Raw genomic sequence first — 12,860 nt, 5'->3', positions numbered from 1 at the left:
AAGAGGATGATATTACTTTCAATATCACAGAAGGTGGACACGCCCCCACTGATATTGTTTCTAACTGCAACGTGGGAGAGGAGGATATGACACGCGATATCCGAGGGAGTGGAAACACCCCTGTGATACTCTTCTTAATATTCAGGGGGGAAGAGGATGATATTACTCCGAATACAGACGGGTGTACACCCGTCTCTGAAACAGTTCATAATCTCCAGAGGGGGAGATGATATTGCTCACAATATGGTAAACAGGCTGTGAGTCCACCACAGATCCTAAAAACCAGGGGGGGAAGAGGGGCTGGCTCTTACTCCCCGCTTCGCGGGGGGTGCCTCACCCCCCTGCGATGGGGGTCCTAAAAGCCAGGGGGGGAGAGGGGCTGTTCCCTACGTTGGGGCACTGAGGTCCCTGTTTTCTTGCAAGCTGCCATCAGGGACCACTCTCGGCTTCTAGGGGCCCCCTTGTAGGTGGCACCATGGCCACTTGCCCTACTCCAAGCCTGCAGAAGAGCGCCTCTCTGCCATGTCCCTTTCTTTTAAAAGACTTGCCTGACTGGTTCAGGTCCATTAGGTAGCGTCCCATTTGATTAGCTCAAAAGTACTGTAGCCCATCACATTCACTCACAGGAGGGCATTAGCAGGGTGTGGACACCAAGGAGTGAGAATCTCTCAGGCCAGTTTAGCATTCAGTTGGTTAGCCAGGTTCAGTGGCTCACGCCTGTAACCCCAGCACTTTGGGAAGCCGAGGCGGGCAGATCACCTGAGGTCAGGAGTTCGAGACCAGCCTGGCCAACATGGTGAACCCCAGTCTCTACTAAAAATACAAAAATTAGCCAGGCGTGGTGGTGGGCGCCTGTAATCTCAGCTACTTGGAAGCCTGAGGTAGGAGAATCGCTTGAACCTGGGAGGTGGAGGTTGCAGTGAGCCGAGATCGTGCCATTGCACTCCAGCCTGGGTGACACAGCGAGTCTCAAAAATAAATAAATGTGAAGGTTGCTGAGCGCAGTGGCTCATGCTTATAATCCTGGCACTTTGGGAGGCTGAGGCAGGAAGACTGCTTAAGGTCAGGAGTTTCAGCCTAGCATGGACAACACAGTGCAACTCTATCTCTAAGTAAAATAAAATAAAATAAAATAAAATAAAATAAAATAAAATAAAATAAAATAAAATGAAATAAGTAAAATAAGAATTCAGTTGGTTAAAAGAAACTCACTAGGTCCAGCCCACAATCAAGGGATGGAAATTACACAGAGTTGTGAAGAGTCAAGGGTGGGAGATCGCTGGCAGCCCTTATAGAAGCTGCCTATCTCACATACCTGTTGGACAGCTTCTCTCTCCTAGCTGGGGGTATTTGGAGCGGGTGTCGAAACCTGCTCTTTTTTATGTCTGTTGCCTTTTCTCGCGGTGATGTGTTTCCTGTGTGTTCTGTAATTTTGGATCGTGAGCTGAGCTTCAGAGGGGCTTTATGTGGGGAATCCTGGGTGGCCAGGTTTGAGGGAGCCACCTAGAGAGGTTTTCTATTTGGCTTTTCCAGGGGCCCCAGGGTACCACTAAGCCAAGGCAACTTTTTCTTTTTGAGACAGAGTTTCACTCTTGTTGCCCAGGCTGGAGTGCAGTGGCGCAATCTCAGCTCACTGCAACTTCTGCCTCCCAGGTTCAAGCTATTCTCCTGCCTCAGCCTCCCGAGTAGCTGGGATTACAAGCACACGAGGCGTGGCTAATTTTTTGTATTTTTAGTGGAGACGGGGTTTCACCATGTTGGCTAGGCTGGTCTCGAACTCCTGACCTCAGGTGATTCACCTGCCTCAGCCTCCCGAACTGCTGGGATTACAGGCGTGAGCCACCACGCCCGGCCCAAAGCAACTTTTTAGTGTTAATTTCTCAACTCTGGCATCCCTAGATCACACAGGTAGCATGACTTCATTGTAGGAGTTCCACATTTATGTAAGAGAGGCCTGAAAATGCAATGATCTCATGGGAAACTTGTTCACCACCTAAAGCTCAAAATTTCTCACCTCTCTCTGTTCCCCTGGGTGGAAATGTTTCTTTCCCTTTCTCTAAAGGTGTTGCATTTCTGTGGCCCCAACTTCATCATGCTTGACTGTAATCCAGACCCCCTGCCTTGTAAGGGCTTCCAACGCTCAACCCAGCCCTGCCCTCAGGCAGTTGCAGCACCAGCTCCTGTCCCCACCTTGGTTCTCACTCCCCTCTTCACTTCTGGCCTTAGGGGACTTAACTTATTTTCTGAAGAACTCAGCTATATATTTATTTTATTTTATTTATATATTTTTTGAGATGGAGTTTCACTCTTTTGCCCAGGCTGGAGTGTAATGGCGTGATCTTAGCTCACTGCAACTTCTGCCTTCCGGGTTCAAGCGATTCTCCTGCTTCAGCCTCCTAAGTAGCTGAGATTACAAGCGCCTGCCACCACTCCTGGCTGATTTTTGTATTTTTAGTAGAGATGGGGTTTCACCATTGGCCAGGCTGGTCTCGAACTCCTGGCCTCAGGTGATCCGCCCGCCTCAGCCTCCCAATATGCTGGAATTACAGGCGCGAGCCACCATGCCCGGCCTCAGCTCTATAGTTAAAAGGACATTTGTTTCTTACCCAGCATTTCTAGGTGTTTTGAAGAGGGAGACTTCTCAGGTTATCTAACCTGCTACTGAGAACTTAAAGATAGGGAAAATTTTGGACTGGAGATTCTTGGAATCACATAATTGAAAAATCCCAGCCGGGCGTGATGGCTCACGTCTGTAATCCCAGCACTTTGGGATGCCAAGGCAGGTGGATCACCTGAGGTCAGGAGTTTGAGACCAGCTTGGCCAACATGGTGAAACTTCATCTCTACTAAAAATACAAAAAAAATTAGCCTGGCTTGGTGGTGGGCACCTGTAATCCCCGCTACTCGGGAGGCTGAGGTAGGAGAATCGCTTGAACCCAGGAGATGGAGGTTGCAGTGAGCTGAGATCACGCCATTGCACTCCAGCTTGGGCAACAAGAGTGAAACTCCGTTGCAAAAAAAAAAAAAAAAAAAAGAAAAGAAAAGAAAAAGAAAAAGAAAAAGAAAAAGAAAAATCCCCACAGTGCGGATCGACAAAATCACAGAGTTGCTTTGGGAGCGAGGGTGGCAATCAGACACGGAGGCCATGACACAACCTGCTCGTCCACTCAGGGGTCCAGAACCTCCACCCAGTCACCTTATCCGGGGGTGATGGAGACAGGGGAGGTGCCACCTACGCCAGTGTCATCTCTTACAATGAGCTCTTCTCCTGCTTGAAAAGAGCCAGCCTGCTGAGCTTGCTGCCAGAGCCCGTCGCACTGCCTGTGCTGTGTTTCCCGTCGCACAGCCTGTGATGTGTGTTTCCCGTCGCACGGCCTGTGATATGTGTTTCCCATCATGTGTGCACGTGTGTTGTCATGTAGTGTCTGTCACAGGTGATACCCATCACATGTGTTTGCATGTTACATGTGTGTGGCCTATCAGGTGTAAATATGTGTTGTCTGGCACATGTCAGCATCTGGGCATTCTCCGTGTGCCAGGAGCAGCCAGGTGGCCTGTGAAGCCTTCTCATGGGAAATGCCCAGATAGGAAGAGCACAGCCAGGAGCCAAGCCCCTGAGTGGCCACTCCATGTGCCTGGATCACCTTCAAGTCTGCTCAACATCAGAGCCTCTGTTCCTTGGCACCATGGACATTGGAATTGACTTGCAACTGGGAAGAGCTGTAGGCCCACTATCCAGGCACCCGCTCCCTGTTTGCCCAGCATCCCAGGGGCCCACACCCGTCCAAATATCACCTTGCCCTCCATTCAGAGGTGAGTCATCCCAGCGTCAGGTCGCCCAACTCCGACTGGTTTTGCTGGAGCCTGCCTGGAGGATGTCGCCAGCCACCTCCAGAGAACACTCAGTCTACAGATGCCGAGGGGGAACTGGAAGCACTCAGTGCTGGCCTTCACCCAGGTTACGGTGGCACCTTGGGACCGCTTCTGAGTCTGCTTGTCACTGAAGGTCGGCGTGAGGCAGGCAGCGTTCCCTCCCAGATTTAGAAAATGTCAAGTCTCCCGCCGCACCCTTTTGTGTTTCTTACAGGGCCTGGGGCGCTTGCAGCCGCCACACTAAGGGCTCCAATATGTTCCCTCACACACTCAACAGAGAAGGAACCTGTGGCTCAGATGGGAGACTCCCTGTCCAAGGCCACAGAGTCTGGCCCCAGGGACCACTAGAGGCTTCAAGAACCAAACTCACATGAGGGCAGAGAGGAGAGATGGGGCCAGTTTAGGGCTGGGAGAATCCATAGAGCGATGCTGAGGCAGGCATGGAGCCTGGAGGTACGGACGAGGGTCTCGCCAAAGTCAGGGGTAGAGAGGCTGTGGAGAGTGAGAAATGGTGCGGGCCAGCCCCGGGCCTGCTGGGGTGCAGCTGGGGGCTCCATGGCCCTCCCACAGCCCCCACTTGTCCTCACCCAACCGTTCAGAGCTCTTCATGGCGGGGGTGTCCCTCTCCTCTGGCCACAAGAGGAGCGGGTGGAGGAACGGCACCTTCAGGCCTTGTAGGGGGTCTGCCCCTCCACCAGCCTGTTTCTCGTGGGCATCGCAGCTGAGGCTGTAGCCGGGAAAGGGTAGTAACTGAGCGTACCTGGCCTCCAACCACCACTTCCAAGGCCCCTACTGGGCACAGGGTGACCCCACCGTGGCTCGGAAGTGGACCCTGTCCGACACGGGGATGGTCGCTGGAGGGCCGAGGATGCCTACACAGGCACCTGGAGGGTGTGCCTCGGGAGTCTGTCTCGCCCTCTGGACCCATGGGGGACCAGCAACACCGTCACACCCTCCTCTGTCTCTGCCAGCCGCTCCGCCGCTCCCTTCTCCTGGCTGGGGCTCGCAAAGGCAGGCAGGTATGGGGGGCGGGGCCTCAGGAGGGAGGAAGGGCTGGTGGGCGGGGCCTATGGACACCTCGCCCCACCCCCAGTAGGGCGCAGCACTCCCCACACCCCGCGGTCCCCCTAGGTCAGGGCCTGTCACCACCGCGCCCAGAGGCCGGGCCAGCCGGGCGTGCATCCCAGGGGCGCTCCGTCCCCCACGGCCTGGGACTCCCCAGTCAGGACAGTACAAAATCTCTTTATTGCTCATTTTCTGTAAAAAATCGTGGCTCTCGGCGGACCCTGGGGATAGGAGGTGCAAAGCGCGCTCACACGCGGCCCGGGTCCGCGGCCGAGAGCTGGGGGGATCTGGAGCGGAGCCGGGTCGCAAGAAGACCCTGACCCTGCTCCAGTGCTGGGGCGCGTGCTAAGGGCCCACTGGGTTCAGCTGTATTTTCGAACCGCTGTGCTTGGCCGAGGGGTTCCCAAGGCTCCACTCCGCCTTGGAGGGGGCTGCGGAAGCCCGGAGGTGACCCGGGCTCTGGGAGGGGCGTCCCCAACGTGGGGGACGGGAGACAGGGGCCTTTGAAGACAGCGCGGGACTCGGAGGGGGTCCCCCCGACCTAAGAAGTGGTAAACTAAGGCCAGCGAGGAGGGAGGCTGAGTCCGGGGACTAGGCGGCCCCTCACTGCTCCTCCGGCCCGTCGCCCCCCTGCGCCTGTTCGTACGGGCAGGGCCGGCGGCCGAGTCCAGCCTGCTCGGGACCAGGCCTGGGCCCCGCGGGCGGCGCCTCCTCCTCAGCGCCGTCCCTATCCTCGCCCTCCGCGTCGCTCTCGTCCGAGTTGTCCTCCTCCAAGTAGCGGTAACCGCGCACCTTGTGCTGGGGCCGCGGGATGCGGGGCAGGCGCGGGGCCACGCCCCGCCGCAGCTTCTGCTCCATCCGCAGGTAGGAGACCGCGGCCGCCACCAGCGTCACCAGCAGCACCGCCAGCTTAGCCTGGGCGTAAGGAGAGGGATGCCAGGGACCCGCGGCCGCCTGGCCCCGCACCTTCCCCGCCTATGCCCCTCGCTGAGATAGGCCCTTCCCTCCTCCGGGAGCCTCCCGGGCCACGCGGCCCTCAACTTCTCCAGCCCCTCCACCCACGCTTCCTGGACCGCCTCCTGCAGGTGAGGCTCACATCCAGCACTGTCCCTTACAGTCGTCATGCCCCTGGCGACCTCAGTGTCCCACGCTGTAAGGGAACAATACAAATCCCTTCGCCTCATAGGGTGCATGCGCCAGTGTTGATAAAGTGCTGGCCACAGGCCCTGCCTTCCCAGGGCTCACAACACTGTGTCCCTGACACACCCGTGGGCTGTAGTGATGCTCTTCATGGGGTTTTGACTATAACCCGCAGTCAGGAATGATTTCACACCATAGCTCAGTACATACACACATATCTGTATGCATACTTCCTGCTCTTTTCTTTTTTCCAGACACGGTCGCTCCATTTCCCCACCGCGCCCCCTCCCTCCCTTCCCCCACCCACTGCTGGAGCGCAGTGGCACGCTCACTTCAGCCTCAATCTTCCAGGCTCAAGCTATCCTCCCACCTCAGGCTCCCAAGTAGCTGGAACTACAGGCACGCGCCACCACGCCCAGCTAATTTTTAAATTTTTTGTAGAGACAGGGTCTCCTATGTTGCCCAGGCTGGTCTTGAACTCCTGGCCTCAAGCAATCCTCCTGCCTCAGCCTCCCAAAGTGTTGGGATTACAGGTGTGAGCCACCATGCCCAGCCCACTCACTGCTTTTCTTTTTTCTTTTTTTTCTTTTTTTTTTTTTGGGGAGACAGAGTCTCGCTCTGTCCTCCAGGCTGAAGTGCGGTGGCGTGATCTTGGCTCACTGCAACCTCCATCTCCCAGGTTCAAGCCATTCTTGTGCCTCAGCCTCCAGAGTAGCTGGGATCACAGGGACGTGCCACCATGCCCAGCTAATTTTTGTGTTTTTAGTAGAGACAGGGTTTCACAGCCTGTTACCCAGGCTGGTCTCGAACTCCAGATCTCAGGTGATACACCCACCTCAGCGTCTCAAAATGCTGCGATTACAGGCATGAGCCACTGCTCCCGGCCCACTCCCTGCTATTTTTAGTTCTATTTTTATTTTTATTTTTATTTTTATTTTGAGACGGAGTTTCGCTGTTGTTGCTTAGGCTGGATGGAGTGCAAAGACCCCGTCTCAGCTAACTGCAACCTCCGCCTCCCAGTTCAAGCAATTCTTCTGCCTCTGCCTCCCAAGTAGCTGTGATTACAGGCACCTGCCACCATGCCCGGCTAATTTTTGTATTTTTAGTAGAGACGAGGTTTCACCATGTCGGCCAGGCTGGTCTCAAACTCCCTACCTCAGGCAATCCACTCGCCTTGGCCTCCCAAAGTGCTGGGATTACAGGCATGAGCCACCGCGCCCGGCCTTTAGTTCTATTTTTAAAAAATGTTTAGCAACTGGGACTTGCTAGACCGAGCCACCATCTTTTGGGAGCAGAGCATGAGAAGCCTGCTCCCGTTCAGGCCATGAAGGGAGACAGACCCAACATCTGGAGAACAGGACACCAAACAGCCCACAGGATGGCTGTGATGCACCCACAAATCCCCTCAGAGATGGGCAAACTGAGACTGGCTGGAGGTGGGCCAGTAAGTGAGGTGCTGAGTTGGGGGCCACCCAGTGGGCTGAAGGAATGGGGCCTTGGCCCAGAGACTGGCTTGGGAAGGGGTGGCGTTTAGGAAGCTGTGAAGCCAGGGCAGGGGCTAAGGAAGTACCTGTCACTGGGCATGGGGCCCCCAACCCTGCCCAGTCTCACCTTCATGTGCAGGCTCGAGCCCAGGTACACGGTGAAGATGGCCACAGCCTGCCACCAGTGGTAGATGGTGAAGATGAAGTCCTGTCTCTCCTTGTCTTCGTACAAGATTCCCAGGAGTGCTGCAGGCAGGCAGTACAGGGCAGACAGGGGAGAGGTGTCACCTGGGGCCTGGGGCTGCCTAGCTACCATCTACGAACTTTACTAAGCCCTGTATGTGTCCCAGCCCGGGACCAGAGAGCGCCCAGAAAGTGCTGTGAGCCGGTCCTCACACTGCTCACACGCTAAGCAGAAGTAGGAGCAGGTGCGCCGGGCTGTGTGGATGCAGGTGGTCCCGCTCCGCACCACATGCGTGGCCTCAAAAGAAGAAAGCTCTGTGCTTAGTCATGTCCTGTCCCCAACCCCAGGTGTGCAGTGGCAAGCTTGCAGGCGCTGTTTCTCCTCCTCAGCCGGGACTAGAGAGATCGAACTGTTTGCAGCTGCCAACTCTGCAAATCAAACCTGAAGCTAAGCATGGAGAGGGGGGCTTCCTTTCCAGTGAGTCCTCCCAGGGTGGGCAACAAGAGTAATGGATTGGGAGTCAGAAGATGCACACTCATTCTCAGGACTGTAATGTTGGCTCCGTGGGTGATTTGGGTACTTAACTCCCCAGAGCTGCTTTTCCCAATGCTGAGATGAGCTTATGCCTATTGTGTGCTGTGTTCTGAAGTTCTAAAGTGAGAAAGAGGGCATGGCACCTGCCAAATCATAGGGGCCACTATAAACACCTTCACCAGGCACTCAGGACATGAACACTCCTGTCTTGGGGCCCTGCAGGGTGACTTTACCCCCACAGTGCTGCTATGAAGAGACAAGGATCCCCCAGGGTTCACCTGTGGAGATGGGATATGGAGCTGGGCAGAGGGGATGCCATGACCAGACAGGGCACAACATGGGTCCAAGATACCCAGGTTGGACTCTGCCCAGAATTGGCTATCCTTGAGCAAAACGGCCAAGAGACTGTGGTGCAGTATGAGGCTTCAGCCCCTGCTACAGGCAGAGACACCCAGTCAGCCTCTGCCCTGCCAGCAGCAGGCATGACCTCTGCCACCCCACACCCCCAAGGATGACGTTCAAAACTGTTCATAGCTTTGGCCCATCAGAACAGACACTGACATGGATGCCCCGCAGGACTGTGCCCATGTGTGCTAGCTGTGTGTCACTGCGTGTGCCCATCTGTGGGCAGGGAACATCCTGGAGCTGAACATGGGCCCACTGCTGCCTTCTGCAAACAGAGCCCTGTTCCCCAGCAGCCCAGAACTGAGGCCTGGACTCTGGTACTGAGCAGACTGGGTTGGGGCTGCAGGCCTGCTCCTCTCTATACAAAGGCCCATGTCTGTATCTATGCCATGGACGTACAACAGGCCACTTGCTCCTACCACATGCTCCGTGAGGCAGAGACCAAAACATCTGCTCCAAGTGACATGAAAACAATGCCAGGGTAAGCCCTGTCCCCTGGTATGAAAAGGGAGAATCCCTGATGTGTTTTTCACACTGTCCCTAAGGGGTGTCCACAGAGCCCCACACCTGCCCCGTGTAGCCACGAGATTTCACACTGACCCTCCAGTGTTGATGGGGCCCTGTGCCCGCCCTGGGGTATTAATGGAATGTCCATGGCGTGGAACCCCCACACCTGTCTCCAGGGTGTCCACGCCCTACCCATCTGCCCCCAGTGTGTCCATGAGACTTCCCTTCCACCCCTGCAGTGTCCACAGGAAGCCCCACCGGCCTCTGCCATGTCCACAGGACCCTATGTGACCATGGGACCCCATATCTGTCCCTGGGATGTCTATGTCTAGCCAACCACCCACAGATAGCCATAAAGCCCCCTGCCCCACCCCCCCAGTGCCCACAGCTATACTCACTGCTGAGTCCAGTCTTGTTCAGGGTGCTGCCCACACCCCAAAGGGCAGCTGCCACACAGAGGACCCAGCTGTGTTGAAGGACCCGAGGCACAGGGGCCCAGAAAAAGAGGATGAAGGTGAGCAGCAGGTGCACCCCTGCTCCAGCCATGAGGGGCACCGGGCGTGGCAGCCACAAGCCCAGCAGGCCTAGGAGTGAGGCGACTGAGGCGCCCAGGCTGTAAGCCATGAGGAGGTAAGCCAGCCGCTCCAGCACCACCGAGCACACGCCATAGCCCTGCGTGGGGACAAGGGGTGAGTGTTGAAGTCCGGAACAGCCCAGACCCCAGTCTCAGCCCTCCCCGCATGGCGGGGGGTGCCTCACCCCCCTGCGATGGGGGTCCTAAGAGCCAGGGAGGGAAAGAGGGGCTGGCTCTTACTCCCCGCATCACGGGGGTGCCTCACCCCCCTGCGATGGGGGTCCTAAGAGCCAGTGGGGGAAGAGGGACTGGCTCTTACTCCCCGCATGGCGGGGGGTACCTCAACCCCCTGCGATGGGGTTCCTAAGAGCCAGGGGGGGAAGAGGGACTGGCTCTTACTCCCCGCATCGCGGGGGGTGCCTCAGCCCCCTGCGATGGGGGTCCTAAGAGCCAGGGGGGAAGAGGGGCTGGGTCTTACTCCCCGCATCGCGGGGGGTGCCTCACCCCCCTGCGATGGGGGTCCTAAGAGCCAGGGGGGGAAGAGGGGCTGGCTCTTACTCCCCGCATCGCAGGAGGTATGTACAACCCCTGCGATATTGGCAGTAATATCATCCTCTCCCCCTGAACCTAAGAAACAATATCTCAGAAGCATGTACGCCCCCTGCGATATTGGAAGTAACATCATTTTCTCCCTTTCCAGATATTCGGAACAATATCACAGTCGGCGTGTACAGCCCCTGCGACATTGCGGCTAGTATCTTCCTCTCCCTCCCAGGATAGAAGGAACAATGTCACAAGGGTGTGTACACCCTCTGCGATATTGGGGGTGATATCTTCCTCTCCCCCGCTGCCTATTAGGAACAATGTCACACAAGGGGTGTACACCCCCTGCTATATTGGGAGTGATATCATCCTCTCTGTCCCTGGATATTAGGAACAATAACCCTAGGGAGTGTACACCTCCTGCAATATTCAGACTAATATCATCCTCTTGCCCCCTGGATATTAGGATCAATACCACAGGGGTGGTGTGCACCCCCGGCGAAATTGGAAGAAATATCATCCTCTCCACCTTTGGATGTTCGGAACAGTATCACGGGGGAGGTCTCCGCCCACTGCGATTTTGGGAGTCGTAACATCCGCTCCCACACAGGATATTAGGAACAACATGACCGAAGGGATGTACACCCACTGCGATAATTTCCATAATGTCATCCTCTACCCCCTGGCTATTAGGAGTAACATCATAGAGGGGTGTACACTTTCTGTGATATTGGGAGACATATCTTCTCCCCCACGGATATTGGGAACAGTTTTATTAATTATTAATATTAATAAATATAATAACAATTAATAGTAATCATCGATATTAATAACTACAGTGGAGACAGTAAAACTTAATGTGGATTAAAAATATTAATGATTACAATTAATAATAGCAACATCAATATTAATAATAGAATAATAATATCAGTAATTAATGTTACTTAAATGCATCATAAGTGATGTTGGTAATAAAACAATGATTAATATTAATATTAATAACTAATATATTTTTAAATGGCATTAATAGTAAGAATTAATTTTAATCATGCATAATCATATCTTTAAAATAATCATTAATGACTAATAACGTTATACTATTAATTAATATTACCATTGATAATCATTAATGAGACTGATGTTTAATAATTCATAATATTGTTACTCCTAATACCGCAGGGGGTGTACACCTACCTGTGATATTGTTCCTAATATCCAGGGATGGAGAGCATGATATTAGTTTTCATATCGCAGTAGGTGTACACTCACCCTGTGACACTGATCCTAATATCCAGCGGGTGGAGTATGACATGACTGCCAACACAGCAATCAATGTACAGCCACCCGGTGATATTGCTCCTAATATTCACGGAAGAAGCGTATATTACTCCCAATATCGCAGGGAGTGTACACCTCTTCTGTGATATTGTTCCTAGTATCCCGAGGGGGAGAGGGTGACAATAATTCCAGTATCTTAGGCTGTGTTCACCCAGCCTGTGATATTGTTATTAATATCCTGAAAGGGAGAGGATGATATTACTCCCCATAATAGATAGATATGACTCCCCATAATAGAGCAGGAGGTGTACACCCACCCTGTGATATTCTTCCTCATATTAAGAGGCCGAGAGGTTGATATTACTCCCAATATCGCAGGAAGTATACACCCCCGTGTGAGATGGTCCTTCGTAATATTCCAAGGCGGAGGGGGTGATATGACTACATATATCGCAGAAAGTGTACACCCCCCAGGGATATTGTTCCCATAATCGTGGAGGGAAGAGGATGATATAACTTTAAATATCACAGAAGGTGGACACGCCCCCACTGATATTGTCTCTAATTGCAACGTGGGAGAGGAGGATATGATACCCAATATCGCAGGGAGTAGAAACACCCCTGTGATACTGTTCTTAATATTCAGGGAGGACGAGGATGATATTACTCCGAATACAGACGGGTGTACACCCGTCTGTGAAATAGTTCATTATTTCCAGAGGGGAGATGATATTACTCACAATGTGGTAAACAGGCTGTGAGTCCACTGCGGATCCTAAAAACCAGGGGGGGAAGAGGGGCTGGCTCTTACTCCCGGCATCGCGGGGGGTGCCTCACCCCCCAGCGATGGGGGTCCTAAAATCCAGGGTAGGAAGAGGGGCTGGCTCTTACTATTCCTAAAGGAATAGTTTAGAGGGACTCATTCCCTGCTATCGTGGGTGAGATGTCTATGAAAAGGACAACCAGTTGGGGAGGAAAGCAAAATTTTGAAGTAGATTTCTGAGACCCCCAGCACAACCAGGAACAGAAACTCCACACTCTGCTGAGCGGATAGTTTGCACATTGGTCTCCTCCCATCTGCCCAGCGCACTCTCCTGTTTGTCCTGAGGAGGAAACAAAACAAGGCTCCCGACCGTCCCTCAGCACTCACTTGAAGGGGTGGCCCGTCCCTCCACACCTGTGGGTATTTCTAGTCGGGTGGGATGAGAGACTGAGAAAAGAAATAAGACACAGAGACAAAGTATGGAGAAACAACAGTGAGCCCAGGGGACCG

The 12,860-nt window shown here is 54.0% G+C and overlaps 1 protein-coding gene across 1 annotated transcript; it reads right to left on the bottom strand.

Annotated features, from left to right (window-relative positions):
* Positions 1 to 5,099: 5,099 nt before the first annotated feature.
* On the bottom strand, positions 5,100 to 9,903 carry LOC112204787 (protein unc-93 homolog B1-like). Its single transcript, XM_054677473.2, has 3 exons — positions 9,591 to 9,903; positions 7,690 to 7,808; positions 5,100 to 5,853 (listed from the first exon to the last, which is right to left on the bottom strand). The coding sequence occupies exons 1-3, from the start codon at positions 9,814 to 9,816 to the stop codon at positions 5,542 to 5,544; spliced, it is 657 nt and encodes a 218-aa protein (XP_054533448.2). The 5' UTR covers positions 9,817 to 9,903; the 3' UTR covers positions 5,100 to 5,541.
* Between the last annotated feature and the right edge of the window lie 2,957 nt (positions 9,904 to 12,860).

The sequence above is a fragment of the Pan troglodytes genome, chromosome 9, assembly GCF_028858775.2.
Source record: "Pan troglodytes isolate AG18354 chromosome 9, NHGRI_mPanTro3-v2.0_pri, whole genome shotgun sequence".
In the NCBI taxonomy this organism is placed as follows: domain Eukaryota; kingdom Metazoa; phylum Chordata; class Mammalia; order Primates; family Hominidae; genus Pan; species Pan troglodytes.
Note: the sequence above shows the minus strand (reverse complement) of the source record. Positions and strands in the feature narration are given on the sequence as shown.

What these genes read in the sequence shown, in the direction of transcription:
- LOC112204787 (XM_054677473.2), bottom strand. Translation starts at nt 9,816, where the DNA reads ATGGCTTACAGCCTGGGCGCCTCAGTCGCCTCACTCCTAGGCCTGCTG. An exon ending in GAACAAGACTGGACTCAGCA is followed by an intron (nt 7,809 to 9,590) that starts GTGAGTATAGCT and finishes GCCTGCCTGCAG; the next exon opens with CACTCCTGGGAATCTTGTAC. An exon ending in GCTCGAGCCTGCACATGAAG is followed by an intron (nt 5,854 to 7,689) that starts GTGAGACTGGGC and finishes CCTTACGCCCAG; the next exon opens with GCTAAGCTGGCGGTGCTGCT.